This window comes from Mus caroli, unplaced genomic scaffold, assembly GCF_978045245.1.
Source record: "Mus caroli unplaced genomic scaffold, Mus_caroli_1 scaffold_15, whole genome shotgun sequence".
NCBI lineage: Eukaryota > Metazoa > Chordata > Mammalia > Rodentia > Muridae > Mus > Mus caroli.
The window spans coordinates 56,979,483-57,002,238 of record NW_028227270.1 but is presented as its reverse complement, the minus strand read 5'-3'; the positions used below and the strand labels follow the sequence as shown (position 1 = coordinate 57,002,238).

The window sequence follows — 22,756 nt, the reverse complement described above, 5'->3', positions numbered from 1 at the left end:
CCATGTATCAAATTTGTTTGTTTCTGCTCCTAGCCCTTTTGTTTATCAGAGACTCCAAATGCCAGACTTATTTTTAATTAGTGTTTGAAAGACCTTGCTATTTATAGGCAAAGGATTGTGTTTTGACTGGTTGGAACCCACTGGAGTCAAGGCTCCTGCCAGCCTGCACTGGCTGGGTGGGAGGGTCAGAGCAGGTGCTGAACACCTGTCCCTTGATGCCAGGAAGCTATGAGGCTCCAATCCTCTTCTCCCACTTCCTATTGGCATGTCACACATCCTGTCTTACCTTACACAGCCAGATACAGTTACTGTGTGTTCCTTAAACCTTTGAGAAGGAGGTAGATGTCTCCCTTTTCTGTAAATATCAAAAACTATATCTTACTGCCCAAAGGCAGATGACTTGATTCTGCTGTGATCCTTGGTGCCCAGGTGGACTAAATGTATCCTGGCTTCCTTTACACACTGTTGATCTGACTGTAGCCTTTATACTTAACATCTACACACTGAGAAAGAAATGGTGCACGAGAGTCAGGCTCACCCATAGGAAACTTTCATTTGTCTGTCAGCTCATTGGGTGAACAAGGTAGCCTCAGCCGAGAGCTATGAAGCGGTGATACAGGGTGAAGAGGAGACACACAGGGCAAACATCTCTAAGCCAAGTATTCAAGAAAGGCCCCTCAAAGGAAGCAACACTGAAGACAAGAGGAGGTGGCTACACAAGACAAGAAAGAGGTATAAACCCAGCACATGTCAGGATAGTGGCCAGCAAATGTTGTCTCTAAAAGACCGGAGAGTTCATAGTTTAGGCCACATTGTTTCTGCACTTTGTTGTTGAGACAAGCACACAATAAAAAGCCACATACCTGGGGACACATGGGTGAGTGCTGCTGTAAAAGCCAGGAGAGCTGTGCTAAACTTAACCTGGGACTCTCAGTATAACTAGTCCTGCTCAGGACTCTTCAGGTCTCTCAGTATAACCAGTCCTCCTCAGGACTCCTCAGGACTCTCAGAATAACCAGTCCTCCTAGGACTCTCAGAATAACCAGTCCTCCTAGGACTCTCAGTATAACCAGTCCTCCTAGGACTCTCAGTATAACCAGTCCTCCTAGGACTCTCAGTATAACCAGTCCTCCTAGGACTCTCAGTATAACCAGTCCTCCTCAGGACTCCTCAGGACTCTCAGAATAACCAGTCCTCCTAGGACTCTCAGTATAACCAGTCCTCCTAGGACTCTCAGTATAACCAGTCCTCCTCAGGACTCTCAGTATAACCAGTCCTCCTAGGACTCTCAGTATAACCAGTCCTCCTAGGACTCTCAGTATAACCAGTCCTCCTAGGACTCTCAGAATAACCAGTCCTCCTAGGACTCTCAGTATAACCAGTCCTCCTAGGACTCTCAGTATAACCAGTCCTCCTCAGGACTCTCAGTATAACCAGTCCTCCTAGGACTCTCAGTATAACCAGTCCTCCTAGGACTCTCAGTATAACCAGTCCTCCTAGGACTCTCAGTATAACCAGTCCTCCTCAGGACTCTTGCCAACCCGGCTCCTGATCACTTCTCATGGCATTTTGCAGCTGTGTCCCTTGCTGGGGCTACGGATTGAGGTTCCTGCACTAGGGACTTCAAACTAAGCAGTGGCTTTGTGCTTGTGGTTCCGTCATAAGTGTGGCTGCAGTTCCTTATGCTTGTGGCTTTTCTTGTACTGAAGTTCCTGTGAAATATCACTTTGAATCTGAAGATCAACATGATTTTCAGCAACCATGTTGTTGTCTAGAAACTTCAAATTTTAAGTGTGCCTTCTGGCAACTAGGCCGCAGAAACTAAGTTGAACCATTAGCAACTTTCATTTGAGTGACAGACAGTCCACAGGAGAAAGAGTTGTTCCTTGGTGGAAACAACCTTGAGGTTTCTGACTTGGTTTCCACTATTCCCCTGTGACTGAGCAAGCAAGGGCATTCCATCCAGTTGTCAGGGTTCTCAGATATGGAATAAGGAGGAGCCACCTGAAAGATGGCCGAAGAGACCTCAGTAGCGGGGTCATGTGCCAAGCCTCCACAGAGAAGGAGTGAGGTAAGTAAGGCCTCCAGTGTTCTATGCAGGTCACTGTCAAGCTCTGGGTCTGGTATTGCATAAGGAATCTGTGATTATAGCGAGAGTGTTTCTAGGACCTGCTGGAAGGCTGCCCTCCCATTCCTCCTGCTGGCCTGAAGGCCTGTGTGCTTGAGAAGGGACCTGCCACAACCTGTAGCTCCAGCTGGCCATGCCCCTCATGACAAAATGCAATGCGCATCCCTCCTAGTGACTCAGCCCTCAGCTCACTTCAGGCAGCTTGTATGTGAAGGCCACCATAAACATTTTAGACTGGGCCATAACCTTGCTCTAAAGCATCTTCGACATTTTTCTGTTTGTGTTTTCTGAATTAAAAAAAAAAAAAAAAATCCATGTATGCCAGGCAGTGGTGGCGCACACCTTTAACCCCAGCACTTAGGAGGCAGAGGCAGGCGGATTTCCGAGTTCGAGGCCAGCCTGGTCTACAGAGTGAATCCCAGGACAGCCAGGGCTACACAGAGAAACCCTGACTTGAAAAAAAAATCCATGTGAGTGATTTATGTGTGTGTGTGTGTGTGTGTATGTGTGTGTGAGAGAGAGAGAGAGAGAGGGGGGGGGGAGGGAGAGGGAGAGGGAGTGTTTATGTGTACAGAGTGTGAAGCTCTGTACCGTGAAAGGAAGGCTGAAATCTTCAGGACACAGGGGCAGGAACATCAGGACAAGTTCCCAGCCAGCGTGGCCTGTATAGTAAAACTACTCTCAAACTACCACAGAAAAAGGGGGAGAGAGCTACCAGGATGCAACAGGAGTCAGAATTAGGCACAGTAAGTAGCACGCATTCACCCCAGCACTCTGGAGACAGACACAGGTGGGTCTCAGTGAGTTTGAGGCCAGCCTAGTCTGCACAGCACGTTCCAAGCAAGAAAGCAGAATGGTAGTGTATGCCCATCTCTGGAGTACAACCTGTGGTTGATTTCTTTTTTTTTTTTTTTTTCTGTGGTTGATTTCTAAGCACCCATGTCCAGAGCTTGATGCTGGTCAAGACGTGGACTCTGCAGTGGGCCATGTCAGGGTGCTGATACATGCATTTGCCTTCCCCTGGCCTCATTTTCCACCTCAGCACAACATTATCTCAACTGTACTGCCAGTGCTGAGGGGCGGGGACTTGGTTAAATGAGCTTTGATCTTGGGTTTTATATCTGATTTTGTTTTCCTTGGAAACTATGTGCTGTGTCTGAGCACGCCATTGTCAGGACGTGCTAACAGATGGCGCCCTCAGTTGGAGATCCACACTCTTCACCAGCTCTCCAGACCCCTCCCTTTCGGTGACTTGGGAGAAGGTTCCTAAGCTTTGATTTCCTGGGGATTAAAATGAATCCATAAATACTTTCTTCACAGAATTGTTAACAAGGTAAGATGAGGAACCATGCAAGACTATAAAGAATACGTGAACAACCCACGGTTAGGTTCATCTGGTTGTTTCTGGGCTGTCTGGCCAGGGGTGGAATCTAGGGCTTTGTGCATGTCAGGCACATGCTTGACCACTGATGTATAACCCAGCTGAGCATGACCGCTGGTTAATGTGGTTTCTGTTCATGAGAAGGCTCTTTCTTAGCTGATAGTGTCTATGCTGTTTCTTCAGCTCTGTATCCGCCCCCCCCCCCCAACTAAAGCAGAAAGAGGGAAAACTTGGCCACTGGGTGTGTGTTGTCTTTTGCTTGGGACAGCCCTTTTTACTTGTGGTTCATAGAATTCCTGGACTTTGGGTTCATGGTTGGTTGGCATGTGTTTTGCTCCTGGGGTAGGGACAGGGCTGGGGTAGGGGTAGAGATGATACTCCACATCAAGGTTTCTTGGCCCCCATGCTTGACAGTCCCATGTTGTGGGTGTTCGGCATCCATGGCTCCTGTTTATGAGCATCCCTCCCTCCCATTGTAGGACTCCAAATGTCCTCAGATATTGCCAGATATTTCCTGAGGGGCAGAATCCCTGTGAAGAAGCTCTGTTCTAAGGCAGCAGTGGGTTCAGAAAAGGCAGTTTTTAAAATCTCATGATGAATTGTTTAACACTTGGTGACAGCGTAGGATGTGATGGCTGACAACATTTAGGAGCCACCCGGAGCCCAGTCTGCCCCACCAAAAGTGTTAGAGAATGCAACTTTGGCAGAGGTGGGTTCCTTTGATAGAAGAGAAGGACAGACCTGCAAGGGAAGGTGGCAGCAGGCTGGTGCTGAACAGTGAGCCCATGCTGGGGGACACAGAGAAAGCCTCTGCAAGCATCTGTAGCACCACCTCTGTCTGCATGGACTGCCGGTGAAGAAGCAGGTGTCTCTCACAGACCCTTCTCTACATTGCTGGCTGTGTCAGAGAGCCTGGCTAGCCTCATCAAGTGGCTCTGGGCCTCTCTGCGCCCAGGAAAGTTTAAGTAGCAAGATGAGACAGAAACTGCCTGCCTGAGGCCAGATGTGCCTCTCCAGTGCAGTCCTAGGTTTGAGGCACAAGCTTTGCACCAAGACCTCAGCCTCCATGGCCCTGCCTAGAAGGTCAAGGCCTATGAGTAGAAATAATGCCATAGCACCAGCTGTCTCTCCACAGCTGCTGGAGACCCATGGCTGCCCTGGGTAACAGTGATACAGGGCCTCATTGCCAAGACACCAACCTCATCAGTCACCAACCAGCACTGTTAGAATACATCACTGTGAGAGGATTTGAATATAAAACAGGAGAGTAATTAGAATGTTGAAAGACAGTAAGGGAACTGGAAATGCAGGGTAGAAATTAAGGTTGTGTGTGATAGCATTGGTCTTTAATCCCAGTACAGAGATGCAGAGGCCAGCCTGGTGTACACAGTGAGATCGAGGCCAGCCTGGTATACATGTCACAGAGAAACTCCCTGAGCACATCTTGATCTTCCACCTGGCAACTCACAGAAACAGTGTTCTGGCCTGTTTTCTTCAGAGATTTTTTTTTTTTTTTAAGGGAATTGTGGGCCAAGGAAGTGTATAGGAACTGGAAGCCTGGTGGTCAGCGGCTCAGAGCAGAGGCTTTCCTTGTCTTTCCATGTCATACTGCTGTCATCTACTCTGTGGCTACACTGCTGCCATGGGAGGCAGAGCTGTCCCGGCCGGGTCACTGTTTCTACCAGCAGCAAAAGTCACCCTTTTCAGCAGAGACCTGAGTGGTTCTGTTACCTCCTGACTTCAGAACCAGTTTGAAAGGTATCACTGCTAAGTGTAGAGTCTTGGAAGAGAAAGCCATAACTGTCTAGCTCATGTCTGCTTCAGTTCTCTTGACTGGCACTAAGCCTTTAATGGTATTACCATCCTCAGATGAAGCTCTATGTGGGGGTTGCGAGGAGCTGAGGCTCAGCCTAGATCACAGGAACGGTTAGAACCCAGGTGAGGTGAGCGTCCTGCTCACTTTGTGACAGATGTCTGTCACCACCCTGGGCCTTCGCTGTACACTCTTTTTGCATGGTAGTGTGGTAGGTGCAGCAGCTGAAACACCACACAGTGTGGCACCACAGACAGAACGACAGACACATGTCCCTCTTTCGTGTCTGTGTGTGTAATCTTGTGATGGGCTTGGGTCAGCCTCAGGTGTTGATCTTCAGGAGTCTTCCATTTTGTTTTGTAAGACAGGGTCTCTCACCTGTTAGGCTAGGCTGGCTAGCCAAGTAAGCCTCTGTCTCTGTCTTTGTAGTTGCTGGAATTACAGGCTCACTGTTCCTCATATTTGCAAGGCAAGAACTTTACTCCTTCAGCTATCTTCCCAGTCTCCACATGTCACTCCTAACATTGGCCTAGGAATTTACTAACATGTCTGTACAGCAGCAACTGAAGTAAGGTCTAATTCCCTTTATTAGAAGAATAATGTTGGAGTTTCAGTCCTCTGGGAACAGCGAGCAGTGAGGGAGAGGAGAGGGGGAGCAGTAGAGTAAAACAGATGCCGAAAGTTCTGTGTGGCTCACGTACCATAGCTGACAGCTCTTTGCTGGCAGTGCCATCAGCCTGTAGTCCTGCAATAGCTGTGCCTCTCACCACCACTGAACCCTCTTTAAAGCAAGTAAATCTAATTTAAGCACACAAATTGAAAAAGCAGGGTTGTTTATTGCAGTGTAGACTTATTAACTTATAAGAGCCTCAAGCTTTCGTCTTTCTGTTTACAGATATAAAATGAAACTCCAAATGAGGTTTAATGGGCTTCCCAGATCATGTTCCCTGTACAGATTTTTTTTTCCTTTAGCAGTAAATTTCAAAATCAAAAGGACTGAGAAAGAAAGGGGCTTCCTGTCATAAATAGGATGGGTGGTATTCTTCAAAGCATTTTATAGCTTCCAACTGTGCATTATAATTTCAAAGTCCTTGAAAGCATTCTCGATTTGCAGCAGTGCTGTCCATTCAGAAGCCTGCTGCAGGCAGACACTGCACTTGGAGGCCAGTGAGATCAGTGGCCTAATGTCTTGCTTTCACCAGCTCGCCACAGAACCCTGCAGCATTGCCACCTAGTGACACAGCAGCCAGCTTGGTCCACCTGTTGGCCTGCCTCAACGCTGGTTCTGCAACAAAGCTAAAGGATTCTAACTGTTACAAACGTGATGTGAGGATTTAAGTTGCTGTATCTGTCCGTAGACACTGAGGTCCCAGATTTTTGTAATGGTTATATATGGAAGTTTGAAAAACACAAAGAATGAGCCAACATGCAGTAGTAAGCAGGATCTGGGGAGGCTGGGGTCCTCCTTGAGCTTACCAAGTAGGCACTAACCACTGAGCTACAGCCACAGCACTGGAACGGGGAGGGGTGTCAATGGCCGACTCCTTGAAAGGCAACTTCATGTAAAACAGTGGTATGTGTATGCTAGGCAGCTGTTAGTCCAGCAGATGCCTCAGATAATCAATCACCTTGTTAAAGAGAACAGGTTGCTTTTGGCTCAGGCTATGGTTCCAGCCCCTGAGTGGTTAGCCCCATGACTTTGGGCCTGTGGTGGGAGCATAAAGCAGGGCAGACCCACATGCCTACAGCCAGGAGCCTTCTGCTCTTGCTGGCTGCACTCATTCTCTCTGCACTGGCATCACCCTCCATGCCTGGCCATCCCAGCTTTAGACCAGCCCCTGTACTGTTCCCACAGACCAGTGAGATGCAGGATCTCCCCTTTAATAATTCTCAGAATGAATGCTGAGACTGGAATTGGAACTGCAGAGACAGCAATAGGACTTGGGGTTGGGACCAGCACTCAGGGCTACCCTGCATGTCATGCTGGGTCCATCCCAAGGTTTCAGGGGTTCCCACCTGGATGTCCGTTGACATGGTAGGTTTGGGGAGGAAATACTTGGATAGCAATGTATGATCTAGGTCAGTACACCCCATAGTCTGTTCTGTAAACAATGGTTTAAATAAGGAGCTGTGTCTGCCCTGTTCTTCAGGGGCAAAACCAAAAGGGCACGGACCAGTAGTACCCTGCATCTGGACTTGAACAGAAAGACACTGTCAGGGCCTATGGTCAGAGCAGAGGGATGCTGACATTGTTGTCCCCTGGTTGGGAGGAGAGCTAGGCTAGGTATCAGCTGTTTCCAGAAGAGAACTCTGATGGCTCAGGTTCGTAGCCCTGAGTTTGAGGCACAGTTCAGGAACAGAGTGGCCTTCTAAGTGGCAATGCTTTAAGACTGTAGACATCAGAAGAGCAGGGTCCCTCTGTGGTGTTAACAAGTGAAGAGCCTTTCAGCTCCGAGGGAACTTCTGGTTCACAGTAACCTTGTACATGGGACAGAATTGCCACATAGCTGGGGTTGGTATGAGTCCAAGTGAGTCCTCTGTACAAATGGTCTTGGAAATTCCCAGAATTGTGCGCCTGGATGTACTTCCCAGAGGTGGTGTGAGCGCCCCAGGGTCTCGTCTTCCTCCAGCAGTCATCCAGGCCCCATATTCTCCTCTGCAACCAGGACTCAACGGCCAGGGCTAGTTGGTCTTAAGCTGTGTGGTCCCCACCACTGCCTTCTCTCTCCTGGATCCCACCTTGCTCATAGCCATCACCTGGGATGAGAAGGTCACCTCGTAAGTCCTGCCCTGTCATCTGGGCACACATTCCCCAAAGTCTCACAGATTCAATAGTCAACTTTTGTAGTAGATGAGAAAATGACAGGAGATTTACTATGCTGAGTCTCCTGAAGTATCTATATATAGTCTCTTGGGCATGGCCCTCCGCCTCCTAGGAAGGCCACACTCTTCGGGCCATTTGATCAGTTTTCCACAAAATAGCAGGCCACAACAATTATTTATAACTATTGTTAACTACTAGCATTAAAACAATAATAAAAACTCAGTGTATTGCATATATTGCATATGGGAAAATGTTGAAAAAATAACTTATCTGTGTGTACACATGTTTGCACATGTTCTGCCATAAGCTATGTGTGTATGTGTGCCTGGTGGAACCCCTCTGGCTCTTCCTTCCCCCAAGCCTATGTAGCTAGCTGATCCTACAGTTTTGGGACTGGACAAGCTACAGCCCATGTTTGTCTGGCTGACTATGGTCCCAGGACTCTCAGACCTATTGCCACAGCACATCCTGGTGGCAGTCCCACTGTAAGACCCAGCGCTGTAATGTGAATTACCTGGCAGGTTTAGTTGTCTGCCCTCAGATGCAGTTCTGACATGAAAGCTCGTGCAGGCCTATCCTCCATGTGCCCTTCCTCTCATCTGTACCCAGCCCATCTAGCACAAGGAGCACTGCTCACAGAGGTCCCTGTACTGGTGCAGGCCCTGAAGGACCACAGAGTTCTGGAATCCATTTCTGGTGGTATAAGCGGCACCTCTGTGTAAAAACCCACATTCTAAACAGAGCATCCTGGAAAATAGTTTTTCTAAGGTTTTTCGGAGTGTGTGTGTGTGTGTGTGTTTGAGGTGGAGTCTTACTGTATAGTCCTGGGTGGCCTGAAATACTCTATGTAGACTAAACTAGCCTCAAACTTGAAGAAATGTGCCTGCTTCTGCCTCATTATAACTATAGGAATTAGAGGCATGCACCATATGCAACTGTGTGTTACACACCTATGTATCATATAAGAATCAACTTACAGCCGGGCTTGGTGGCGCACGCCTTTGATCCCAGCACTCAGAAGGCAGAGGTAGGCAGATTTCTGAGTTCAAGGCCAGCCTGGTCTACAAAGTGAGTTCCAGGACAGCCAGGGCTATACAGAGAAACCCTTTCTCGAAAAACAAACAAACAAACAAACAAAAACTCAACTTACGGCACCTAGGAAGTCTCCGGTAACCCAGCTTCTCTCTCCTGTCATTGGTGAGCTAGGCCCTCTGCTCATGTACACAGGCATCCTTCCCTCAGCCTGGGGCAGTGAGGGGCCAGCAGGGCTATAGGCTATGCCTTCTTCTCCATGCCCCACTAAGGACTGTCTGCTCTCTGTAAGAAAAGAGAGAGCAAGTTCTTGACAGTCATGTGTCCAGCCAGAGACAGACACCACAGAGACAGGACTCACTCAACTTCATCTCCAGGAATGACTCTGAATCGGCCTTTCCCTGCCTACCTACTCAGGCTTCCACCCTTCCCTTGGCCTCTGCCATCTTGGCCTGGCCTGAGCATCTGGGTGCTATTTCAGACTAAGCATTTGCTAACTCCAGACTTGCTGGGACTCCTAGCAAAAGCTTGAGATAACCTGAATTTTGCTCTTTAAATCATTAAATTTCAACTCTACTACAGTGTAGTTTTCCAAGTGTGGTGGGTCACACCTATAACTCCAGAACTTGGGAGGCAGCCTTGAGCTACACTGAAAATTCTAGATTAACCTGAGCTAAATAGCAAAACTATGTCTAAGAGAACCCAAGAAAAGTGTGCAGCTAGATCATATGGAACACACACACATAAACACAAATGCTAAAACTAAAAGAACAGAGTTGAAAACCCGTAGGAAGGATAATCAATAAATTCAACTAGAACCATTCAGAAATGCAAGCAAAATCACCATGGCCGCAGTCAAGATGTCTCTGCTGAAAACACTTGCAGTTTAGTCAAGAGCTAATCTTCCTGACACCCAAACCATTCCTCAGACAAATGGAAGTGGGATTTGTAGGGAGCCAGTGATCCAATAAGAAGGTAAAGGTTTGCTAACTAACCAGACTGAGAAAGAGAGGTTCTGCCTTCTAAGATGGAGGCTGCCCTCACAAGGTTCCTCCCTGGGGCTCCGGTTCTATGTCCCTGTTGGCTGGCAGCTCTTCTAGAAACAGCTTTCAGCTCCTTTAGAGCTAGTTGGTGTGACAGTGTCTTCTGTCCATTCACTTTCCCATAGCCCTGCTATACCTGGTAAACAGTCCCTCCTGCAAGCTGTCCTCACTTGTCAGAGGCCCAGAGCCCCAGCAGTGGGAGTAGCTCAAGATGTGTGAAATGCAAAGATAGCAATTTGAGTCACTGAAGGGCCTTTAACAGTGTCTCTCCGAATACAGAGGTGCCTGCTGCTTGGTCTGGGAACGCTGCAGCATCCAATTGAGCAGAGCAGGAGACAGCATACACCTGGGTTATATGGCGCTGTAGGTTGTCTTTCGCCTTTACTGTTTCAGGCACCATCCCTCTGAGTGTTGAGGCTCAGCTTGTGGAGTATTGAGTCCCTGCCAGTGTCAGTCTAGGTGGGAACTTGAGTCAAGGTGTCCCCTCTGAAAGGCACCAAAGTCTGATCTGGAGGAAGGCAACCCAGCCATCCACTGGTGTGTGCTTGCACTGGGGTAGCAGGTTCTTGTTCTATGAGGGGATGGGTTGTGGGTGCTTGCGAGTTTGGAAGAGAAAACTAAGATAATCTTTGTTGCTCTGAGGACTAAAAAGAAAACTAAAAGTGCTTGCGTGAGTGGAGACTGGGGTGCAGCATTTCTGTGATGTCGTTTAAACATCCTGTCTTTGGAATACTGAAATGCATGTAGCCCTTTCTGATGAAAAGGCTGTTTTGTCCTGCTCTCTGTGGGGTGGGGGAGACAGTCTGTCCTTCCTGGATGCCATGTTAGCTAGCCTTCAGGGGTCAGAAGATCGGCTCTCTCATTAGTCACGACAATAAAGCGTTTCTAACTGTAAGAGGAGTGGAAACGCTGACTTCATGTTGTGAAAGAGCCTCTGTGACATGGCCTCCTGAACCTTCACATATCCCAGCAGGGCTGCTGGAGCCTCCTGCCCCCACCCGCTGGGACCTTTTGCTAATCACAGATGGATCCTGGAGTATGCTCTGTTTCTTCTCTGTGTGTAAATAAGAGGAAAGCAGAGAAAAGAAAACGAGGGACTAGAGCTGTAGCTCAGTGGGTAGAAGTGCTTGCTTAGCATAAAGTGCATGCATAAAGCCCTGGGCTTGAGAAACTGCTGCATAGCCAGACATGGCTCTGCACACTTGTAATGCTGCCACCTGGAAAGTGGAGGCAGGAAGTGCAAAAGTTCAAGATCATCCTTGGCTGTGCACCAAATTCAAGGTCAGCTCGGGCTCTGTGAGACCCTGTCCTGGATGTAGGGGAGCTACTTGGGGAAGTCCTTTTTGTCTGGCTTCTTGTTTCCGCTGCCCTCGTAGCTGAGCCTAGGCCCCAGGCTAACAGACTCCCTGCCTTTCTTCTGTCCACTGGAATTAGGGACATCCTGACTACATACATGTACTGTGGACTGCCCAGCAATCCATGGTGTGAAAGCCGTCCTTCCTCTGAAGAACTCTCTCTGCCTGATCTGTCCTCAGAGCCCGACTATGCTGCTCTCCGTCTATGGCATTAATAACTCTGAATATATCTCTTACCCAAAGAGCAGTTAGTCTCACTGTTTCACCCCAAGCCTTAATCCTGTAGCTTCCTAAAGCCCTTTACTCTCAAAATAAAATCTGAAATGTAATTTGCACTTTTAGAATGACAAAAGTCATAGCAGCGAAACAGTTTCAGCCAGGTCCGGCACAGCTCTTGTATGTGTGCCATTATTAAAAGTGGGTATATGTATTTGTGTACTTCAGCCAGGTCCTACATGAATGGTCGGTCCTCAGAATACTTTGGACCGAGCTCTCTTAGGTGTGCCATTATTAAAGTGGGTTTAGCTATCTGCTGTTTTGCAGTTGAAAAAAGTGACGTTCTTTCTCTGGGCCTGACTGAGCAAGCGGCAGAGCAGGAGGCCCTGGGGGACTGCCAGACCAGGGTCTCCTGGCTAGCCCCAGAGCTCACAAACCAAAGGTTCTGTTGCCAGCTTTTGGGTGTGGCTAGGCCATTGGAAAGACCTCAAATTAGGAGGAAAGGGAGAGGGACAGACAACCCCCCCTCCGGGACCAGATGCCCATCGTCCTGGTGCTGCCCACTGGTTCTGTCTGGTGAGCACAGAAGAGCTAATTCCTTATGGCTTCCTAGTGGCTCTTGTTAAATTCTAGAAGTCTTGTATAGTAATGTGGTTTGCAGGGGGCCTAGCCAAAATGTCGGCATTTATTCCTGACTGCAAAATGGATCAAAGGCAATAAAAACAAGGGTAACATGAAGAGACTTTAAATTTTACTGGCTGATACTAAAGCAGTGATGTAGCATCCACTGATTGGCTGGCTGCTTGCTGGGTAGAGTTCAGACAGCTTGCTGGCAACAGGTGTGGCTTTGTACTCTGAGAACCAAACAGGCAGAAGCACCTGGTTTAAAAAAAAAATTAATGTGAGGGCTGGAGAGATGATTCAGTGGTTAGGAGCACTGACTGCTCTTCCAGAGGTCCTGAGTTCAATTCCCAGCAACCACATGGTGGCTCACAACCATCTGCAATGGGATCTGATGCCCTCTTCTGGTGTGTCTGAAGACAGCTACAGTGAACTCATATACATAAAATAAATACATTTTTTTTTTTATTTTAATGCCTCGACACAGAGAGGTGGTCCTGCAAGGCTCTTGTGGCTGGTGGCTTTACCACTGTCTCACAGGCAGTGGGTGCCTGTAAGAGATAGGGCAAGAGGGCCCTGGCAAGTTCCTGCAGGCAAACCTTTAGAACTGTCTTTGAAAAGAGCATGTCCTTTCTACTAGGTGCACGTGGCACATGTGAGCGGACTCTCAGCAGGAGCTGCAAGCTCAAGAGCAGCCTGCTGGAGCCTCTCCATGAATCTGAGCAGAGGTAGGGACCCACCCCGGCTCGGCCGGCCTCGGTGTGAGCTCGGAGTTGGCAGCTTCCCACATGCTGCATTTTCATTGTTAAGTCTGGTGACTCCGAGCCAAACAAGCTGAGTACAGGCCCGCCCCCCATCCCTGTTGCTCGTGGCAGAGGGAAGCTGCTTCCCAAAGCTCCGTGTGCTTTCTACAACTGTTGGCTGACAGTCCTTGTACTTGGGACTTCCAGTCCTCGATTTTAGGAAGAAATGAAATGCAACTGCTCGTCCAGCCACACTGCCTACATAAGTGCCCCGTGCTTTGGTGAAATTGCAGTACAGTCACCCTTTATTCCCACACACTCCTGGCAGAGGAGAGCATTGCTTACCAGGTTTCCTGTCTTGTTTCCCCAGGTTCGACATCGATGGTGTGAACTGGTTATTAAGCACAAGTACACAAAGGCATACAATCAGGTGGAGAGGTTCCTACTGGAGGACCAGGTGAGTGTGATCTTCCAAGAGATAGAAACTGGCCACCATTATTACCAGTCCCAAGTTCTCCACATCCCTGTCAGAACAAATTATCTGAAGGAGTTTCAAAAACTTTGAAGGGCTAGTTAGCATCTGAAGATCACTAGCAGCTGTGAGCTGATGCCCTCAGTGTCCTCACAGAACCCCATCCTCTGTCCTGGCTGTGGAATGTGGCATGAGGTGAGGCTTACCCTAGAACTCTCAGTCCAAGGCCATTGCTTAGCAACACCATGGATGCATCCAGCTGGTAAGGCTCTAATTGCAAGCACAGCACAGCACATCTGTGAATCACCTGGGAAACCCTTGGGTCACCTGTTGGGAATTCACACCATGTCATACCCATGCCCGGCCCTACCTAGCCTGTGTATTCTCTCCTTTTAAGAATGTCCTAGGAAGCAGTCTCCTGCCTCAAATTTCAGGCTGTGTGTGTGTGTGTTTGTGTGTATGTGTACGTACATGTATGTGTGTATAACCTCATGTGCCACCTCTCTGGTTTGTGGCACATTTTGGGGTCATCCTTCAAGGTACCTCCTCTGATGTTTTGTACCTCATGACATGTCTCCACATGACCTCCACCATACTCTGTCCCACTCCCAACCCCAACTGGTGCCTCTGGCTAGCCTGTGTGCATACTGTGGGCTGATGGGCTAGAGCCACTTTGAGTGGGATGGAAAGTGGGGGTGTGGTGGACAAAAGGACTTTTGAAAGAGTCAAAGTGAGGGCTGGTTTTTCCCATAAAGCAAAGGATGTGACTTTTTTGCAGCAGAAATGTCACATTTGCACAGTGGAGTAAGAATTGTTTGAGAAAGCAGACAGGAACAGAGCTAAGAGCAGCTCACTGGCATAGCCATGCTGTCTACTGTACAGGGACCTCCATGCCTCAGCCCCTGCAGGAAAGCACTTTGGAAACCAACACTGAGTTTTTATCCTATGCTGCCTTTGAAACACTTGAATTTGAAGCAGAATGTAACCCTTGAGAAACTCCATAGAACAAGAAAGCGGGCAGAACTTGAAGAATGTAATTGGCTGCGTTTTTAATGTTGGCACAGTGAGAATTCAAGCCTTTGTAGCATTGTTTTCAAAGCAGAAGAGCCAAGAGTCTGACATTTGGTGGCCGGGTTAGGCCAAAGTGACGGCATCTGCCCTGCCTGCACTGCTGGCCGTGTGGTCTCTGTGGCCTGTTAGGTGATGGACTTGGTAAGCAAGCTCGTGCCAGCTACCCTTTAGGATGCACTGGCCTGACAGACAAGGTTTTCCATGGTGACCATTTTGGGAGCTCTCTGCCTCTGCCCAGTGTATTCCTGACAATAGCCACCATGGGATAGCTTGCTACTCGGGCACCAGAGTCGGTTGACAGAATCAATAGAATTCTGTATTTCTGTTGTTTTTTGAGACAAGGTGTCATTGTGTGACTCTGTGTGGCTTAGAACTTGCTATGTAGACCAGGCTGGCCTTGAATTCACAAAGATCGGCCTATTCTTCCTCCCAGTGCTGGGATTAAAGGCCTGTGCTACCATGTTCAGCTTCCAGAGAGTGTTGATAAGGACAATGGAGACAGAGTAGAAGGTGCAAGCTTCAGTTGGTCACCTGCATGGCAGCAGGCTCTCTGTCCTTTGTGCTTTTAGACCAGCTTGTGTAAAGCAATACAAACAAGTCCCCATAAACATGTACAGCATCTTACCCCTTTCCCATTCTTCTCTGGCCTTCACGGTCTGCAGGCCATGGGCATATACCTGTATGGGGAGCTGATGGTGAGTGAGGACGCCAGGCTGCAGCAGCTAGCCCACGAGTGCTTCGAGCTGGTGAAGGAACACATGGACAGAGCATCAGCCCAGGTGGTGACTGAAATGCTGTTCTAAAGAGGTAATTCTCTCTTTTCTTTCTTCTAACCATCCATGTCAATTGGTAAGCCACGTGATGAGCCACAGTCACCACAGCACCGGAGGGCTGCCAAACGGTCTTGGGGAGGAAGCAGCAAGGTGGGTCCTCAAGAACAGGAAGGCTCAGGATCTCTGGAGCCACCTCACCTGCTGGAAGCATGGGTGTAAAGCAGGTGTCCAGCTGAAGGAGCTATAGCCCTCTGGCACTGCTTTAGCCACCCTGGATTTTGCACAGGTCCACAGGCTCCAGGGTCAAGGTCAATACAGCGGTCCATGACCTCATTGCTCCAGGCTTCAGCATGCAGGCATCTCTCCTAGAGGCTGTGTAAACCTGAGACTCCTTGGCCTCTAGTTCTCTGACCTGTAGAGTAGGCAGCAGGTCTTCTCTGCCCCTCCATCCAAGTGACACTTGCGTCCTAAAGGCAAGTCTGTTTCCATCTTGAGCTGGAACAGGATTTACACTGGCTCCCAGAGTCCTTGGCTGTGGTGTAACTTGCCTCCTCTGTAGCCAGCTTGATCAGTAATGCAGTTCAGCCACAAAGTGTGGAGTTCTGAGACAGGTGTGGGCTAGTGTGTTTCTTTCATAGTCGTCAATCATCATCTCTACATCATCCCAGTACATTATTGCTTGCCATGGTGATACATATGATGTTTACTTTTGTATACCTTTGAAATTTTACATCAATCACTGTGTTTCTCTGTTGTTCTCTATGATTACTAATTAATGAATATTTAGAATTGTGTTGCTAATCTTAACCCATTGTCAGACATTAAATTTACATTTTCACATTTCACTTTTATAAAACCCACTTCTGTGTAATGTTTATTTCTCTGAAGAACTACACTGATGAAGGGAAAACATGTTATTGATGTATGACCATGTTGTTGCAGAAGAGCTGGGGACCGCCATAGTCAAGCAGAGGAGATAGTGGGGTGGAGTAAGCAGGTACAGCCTGCTAAGCCCGTACAATACAAGCTAGGAGGGTGGCTTGTGTGAATAGGCAGTCAGTCGGGGGCGCCTCTTCACTGCCTCCTGCAGGCATTTCTCTAGAAACCTGTAACCTGAGGGATTGTTGGTATGTGGTGTGTGAAGGTCACACGGTAAAGCCACTGTTCCCTCTTTAGGTCCCTTGGCCTTCACTTAGGAAAGCCATAGTCACATAGTGGTCCTAGTAACTCTTCTAAGAGTATTTTTGCCCACTGAGTGAGCAAATCTTCAACTTGCTAGGTCCCCTATGAACTCTGTGCTGTACCTCAGCTCATCCAACCAAATGCTTGGTCACAGGCAACCCAGAGAGATGCTCCCTCCCTACACACCACATCTGCTGTCAGAGAGGAGCTTCCTATTTGAGGGGCCCAGAGACATCAGAGTCTTCAATTTGAGAACAGGGTGTGTCCCCAGGGTTAAAGGCCACATACTCAGAGCAAGGATGGTCCCTAAGGTATTGGTCTCATAGCTGATAAGTGTGTCCTTTGTCTCCCAGTCCCCTATGCTGCTCTATACAGTGCAGCCAGCGCGCTGAAGGACAGCAGGCTGCACTGCTAGCGTGGTGGGCTCAGAGGCGGTTTGGAGGACATTCAACACATGTGGATGGGAGTGGTTGGGCATGGCGCTGCCCTCACCTGCTCTGGCTGCTTGGGTTCCTGGCATGCTGATTTGTGACTTGAGATTAAAATCACATTGCCAGGGATTACCACGCAACCATGACCTTGGCTGCTCCTGCAGAACCGTGGCTACTTTCTCTCTGCAGTTTGGAGAACAGAGGCGCCTTGTGGCTCTTTGGAAACAAAAGAAGCCAACAGCCTTCGAAGATGCTCACCAGCCCTTTAATTATGGCCGGCGATGACCTCTCTAACAAGGTGCAGAGCTTAGCTGATTGGTGAACAGTGATTGGTTTCCGCTTTGTTCACAGTGGCTAAGTTCTGCACCTGAAGAGAAGGTGAGATGGGGACAGTTAACTTGCAGCTGCCAGGCAGAGGCCACTGCCTGGTGGTCACTCCAGAGGAGGAGAGACCAGCCTGCCTCAAGGCTGTGTTGTCAAGAGTGCAAACAGCGTGCTGACCACCCTTAAGTGTGTCTACAGAAAATACAGTTCTACTGCTAACTAGTCCACTGTAATGTCAAGTGTATTGGGAGTCACAGAAAACTAAAACCAGATGCATCACAAAAACTGAGCCAACCTTGTCTCAGCTGATGCCACTTGTGATGGGTGGGGGTGTGGCTCTTTGTCCCTGCTGGGCGTGGTGAACTCTTTCTTGTATTTGCAGTCCAGGTCTCCATGTCTCCACAGTCGCTGGCAGGATGATGCCCAGGGCACGCCAGGAGGCACTGCCCAGCTGTGATTGGACCCGCCCTCCGGTGCCTACTGAGCTGATATCAGTTCTCATTTCACACACTGGCTCAGTTCAGCAGGAACAGGAGTCGAGCCCTTGAGCAAAAAGCCTACCCATCTGTAAGTGCCTGAGGCAGGCCTCCCACGGAGAAGAAGATGAAGGGCCTGAGTGTCTGGTACCAGACCCAACAGCAGTGGTATCCCTCTGTATGTGCTCCCGAGGTGGGGATTTGTAGAGTGCAGAACTAACCTTGGAAAGTTTGCATTCCCTAGAAGCAGGTAGAGCAGGAGCTGAGCATTTGCCACATGGTTGGGGCAGAGCACGCCATGTCACCTGCTGCCTTGAGCAGTGAGAATGCCTGTCTGAAGGGCTTTGTCTGTAGAGCCTTTCATTGAACCTCTCTGGGCTTCACAGCCCTGCATGGCCTGTGCCATGACCGTGCACCCCAGATCCAGTATTGTGAGGTGTGGCTCCAGTCTTGCCCCTGTCCTCCCATGAAAAGTTCCCTCTCAAGTAGAGGTCAGAGGCTGGGAGGAACTCCTGTTGGAATGGCTGTGGTGACTGGGTAATAAATTTTATTGCTGTTTCCTTCACAGGACAGATCACAGTGAGACTCTCTTTCATATACCTTCTCCTAGCCCTGGTGGGGCCGGGACTGCACTGACCCTGGACATCAAAGGGAGGATTATGTGGCTGCTAAGGCCATCAGCCCACAGCAGCAGTTGGTCCATCTTGGGCTTCCAGAGACTGGGCTCCCATGGCATATATAAAAGGCGGAGCCTCATAAACTGTTGCACCTGGCAGCTGCCTTTGTTTCCAGTCCTAGAGAGACTGAGTCTACACACTGGAATTGAGCTGTGACTTCAAGGCAGTCATTCAATGAAGGACACCCTCCCCTAGGCAGATGGAGAGCCGGTTGCCTGCTTCCTGTGATTGCAAAAACTAGCTGCCATGCTCTGGGACTGCAGAATCATGTGACACCTCCTGTGGCTGGTCCCCAAGGATTCTGCAAAGCCCTTTTGATGTGTTCAATCAACAGAGCATTCCTGTTTTTGAAAATGCAGGAAAGCCTAAAATGTCTTAATAAAGTGCCAGATTTGCTAGTATTCCAGTTTGCTTCTGAATTTGATGCTCCTTAAAAGCAAAGAAGAACGTGGGTCAGAGCAGGCACTTTGCACACACTTTCCTACCTCCAGGTGATGTTAATTCTAAAAAGGTTGGGAGTAAAGGGAAATGAGTGTGGCTTGGGACTCTGTCTCTTCCAAATGTGGAGTTTCAGCCAGCCTGGTCCTAGCGGAGTCTCAGAACAAGCTCTAAGAAGCTTTCAGTCACTGTCTAGAGAAAGGTGCTTGAGACTGTGCTGTCAGTGCAGTCACGTGAGCCCGGACAAGGCTGAGCCGTGTAAAAAGGAACCAGAAGGAGCATTCCACTGGCTGGCCAGGCTTCTGCATCCAGACCTGCTGGGTGATGAAGGCTCTAGGACAGACTGAGAGGAGCATCCGCAGAGAACCATTGGTTTTCAGAGCCTGGGCTATAGCAGTGACTGCATTTGGATGATTGCAGGGGACTTGTAAATGGTTATCTGCTTTGTATACCACAATGGTACAAGTATCAAAATGTGGTCATTCTACTTAATGTTACCCTGATTTCTGTGAAGACTTGAAATAAATGGCCGAGTCTATGCCATCCTGCTCTCAGAAGCTCTCTGGCCTTGCTTAGAGGTGGACTAGGAACCACACACCCTGTAAGGCCCCTCTGAGAACCTCAGCGGCCCATACCTCCTCTGAACTGGAGTGTGCAGCCAAGCACTGGTTTAGTCTGGTTTTTGTTCTTTATTCTTAGGAACCACTAAAGCAAAACAAAGCTGCCCCTAAGGTGGGTTTTGTTCAGGGATCTAGTCCCTTGTCCCCATGGGTCACTGAGCCCTGTGCCTGGCTGTGTCTGGCTTGGGTTCTTGCCAATGGGTTTCAGGTAAGTGGAGATCTCACTGGAACCAGATGCCCGGTTCACAGGTTTGGTGAAGGATCTGTGGTAGAGCTGTCCTTTGCCACCTCTGGCTGGATGCAGAGCAAGCCTATCCTCCCCTCTCCTCCAGTCCCCCAGCCCCACAAGCTAGGCAGCAGCTCCTGCCACCCATAGCTGAACCAGAGGCCCGTGAGGCTGTGGAAGCAGGCTTCCCTCACCTGGCTGAGACCTCTGGAGTCAAGGAAGTGCAGTCTCCATTCTTCCGTGAGCCACCTGACTTCACAGGACACAGAACATTGCAGACGTTAACTTGTCAAATAGGATGCGAAGCAGGGTCTGAGGGCGGAAGAATGGATGTCTAGGGAGGCTTGACTCCTCCTCTGAGCTGTCTCACCCAGGGAGGAGTTTGCTCTATAGCATATGGTTCAGATGATGAGTGAACTGTTGGTGGAGGAAGGATGTGGACCATCACCCCAGGCTCCTGCTCCAAACCACAAGTGGGCAGAGCAAGAAGCTGGATCCCTGGGTCAGTGTTTGCTGTAGACCACTCTGTGTAGTGCTTGGTCTTCAGAGCTTTGGTGTCCAAGCCTTAGGCAGGGGCTTGGAACCCCTCTAAGGAACTCTGCCTCCCACCACTCAGATGTGAGGCTGAGCCTGTGTTGAAAGCCCAGAAGCCTGAACCTGCATCTGCTCCTCTGTCCCTAGAGAGACAGAGACTGTCCTTGGTGGTCAGGCACACTTGTTGCCAGCACTATTTCCATGCCGTTTTCTAGCCTCACTTCAACCATTCCTGGAGGAAGCTGAAGTGAAGGGTGAAAGAAACCCGATGGGAGCAAACTGCTCCACCACCAGGCCCATGCCTCCAGTAGATAGAGGGGCTGGGACAGGAGGATCACTGTGAGATAACTGCCAAGAGGTGAGTGGGATAGCAGAAACACCGGCCTCTTAACCCTGCCACCAAATACTGTCATCATCATTGCTAAGCAGATGTCCATCACTTGAGAACAACAGGCCAGGGCTGGGCCAGCCTGTTCTCAGTGATCCCACCAGAAATGGCCTCCTTCCAACCAAGACAGCCTAGAGTTACTCCATCTCTTCTCCAGAAGAGACACGCCCCTCTGTGTTATCTGTGATGCTTCCGACGAGGATTAGAGCAGGCCTCAACCCAAGGCCAGGGCTACAGGAAGGGGGTGCATCTAGATCATCTGATGTTGACCCCTGGGCCATGGTTCCCTGCACAGGAGGAAACATCAGTGCCCCCACTGTGTGCTATCCTTCTGCATAGATCCTGAACCCACTGTTTGTCCCTCTACATAGATCCTGAACCTGGCCTAGGAAGGTAGCCATTGTAGGTAGACATCCACACACGGATTTATAGAAGAGAGTTGAACCCCAGGAAGGGGCAGAGGTTGGCTGGCTGGGAGCCCACCACCCTGTTTGTGAGCCTTTGGACAGAAGCCAAGGGAGAGGTACTGGGAATTCTGGCTGGACCCAGGCAGGAAGAAGGGAAGGGTGGGGTTAAGAAAGTCCCAGAAAGGACTCTGGGCGCTCTGACTCAACTGTTCCAATAGAACTAGAGGATTTTAAAGCATTTATGTATTTATGTATTTATTCAAACGAATTTCACATCAAAAGAATGAAATAATTGATACCCTAGCAAGGTATTCTTGCTTGTGAGCAGAAATGTCACAGAATGTCCCCAGGGTAGAAACCAGAAATGGCAGATATCCCAATGTAAGCCATCCCTACCAAAAGCAGAGGGTTTTTCAGGGTCCACTCCAGGCCAGTGCTAAGTTCCTACCAGGTTTTTCTCCTGACCGTGGCTTAGCAGGACATGGCTACACAAGCCCAGTGAGCGGCCAGCTAGCAGGGGATGCCACACACACAGGGATCTCTGTTATCCACAGCATCACCTTTGCCACAACTCTCCAAAGCAGCTATGGCCCAGGAAGCAACAGAAAGCAGTACTTAGAGGATGGGATCTGAAGGATTCACATGCAGAGCTTCTTGCTTCAGTCCAGCTGGTCTCCACTAGGCTTACACAGAGATGGAGCCAGCCAGTAGAGGAACAGCACTGGCCTGGTAAGGGAAAGGAGAACACCCTGCCCCAGCTACACCTGCCAAGTAGTCCTGGGTGCTGGGCCTGTGGCCTTATCTGGCCTGCTCCCTGAGTGGCTGGGCTGCCATACCCATTCCCACAGTATATAGACACCTTGCTGGGGCTTAACATTGTTTCCAAAAGCTCAGTGGTTATTCAGCCCCTTGGAACACTCTCTCCCTAGGGAGTGGCCTAGCCGCATCACATCTCTGAGACTCCCAGGGCTGGCGTGGGTGGGGAGTGCCTGGACCTCCCAAGAAAGGTTGCAGGGAGTAGTCTCAGTGAGGGGGTGAACTCACCCTAGCCACAGTGAATTTGAGGCCCCTTGGCTGGTCTGTGGGGTTTACGAGGTGGGAGGGAGGAGCAGCCATCCGGCTATTCAGGGGACGGTTTTATGGCCCCCTTCCCACCCATTGATGCTGTCGGAGAGATTGATGAACTAATAAGGCAGTTCTCTTCAGACCAATGACCAGACAGTGTGAGACAGGGAGGAGCCTGGGGCAAGCTGAGGAAGTTTCCCAGGATGGGGTGGGCTGCTGAGGAGACCAGCTCTTGGTGTTGGCATGTGTAGCCCCAGTGGGAAGACTGGCCAGAAAGAAGCCCTGCCTTGGTGGTTGATCCCGCTGGGAGTGTCCATGTCCTTGTTCTCAGAGAAGCATAGGAGACAAAAGAGGCACAGTCACCAGAATGTGGCCTCAGCAGCTGGCGATGGCCCCAGAAACCTGGCATGACAGGATGTGTGTGCAAGCTTGGGTTGGAGATACAATGCCCTTTCTCTTCAGATGGCTTGTAAAATCAAATCTGGCCAATTCAGTGAAACAGGCTTGGGTTGGCTT

The 22,756-nt window shown here is 49.4% G+C and overlaps 1 protein-coding gene across 11 annotated transcripts in view; it reads left to right on the top strand.

Annotated features, from left to right (window-relative positions):
• Aopep (aminopeptidase O (putative)) overlaps positions 1–19,543 on the top strand; it is a 322,738-nt gene extending 303,195 nt beyond the window's left edge. For 4 of the 11 annotated variants that reach the window (XM_029468263.2, XM_029468269.1, XM_029468262.1 and 1 more), the window contains 2 exons: positions 13,527–13,613; positions 15,362–19,543. In XM_029468263.2, the coding sequence (XP_029324123.1) occupies positions 13,527–13,613; positions 15,362–15,502 (228 nt within the window). In that variant the 3' untranslated portion in view covers positions 15,503–19,543. The remainder of the gene's footprint in view (positions 1–13,526; positions 13,614–15,361) is intronic. The other 7 variants (XR_015045417.1, XM_029468266.1, XR_015045416.1 and 4 more) reach the window with 6 other exon arrangements.
• Positions 19,544–22,756: the final 3,213 nt, after the last annotated feature.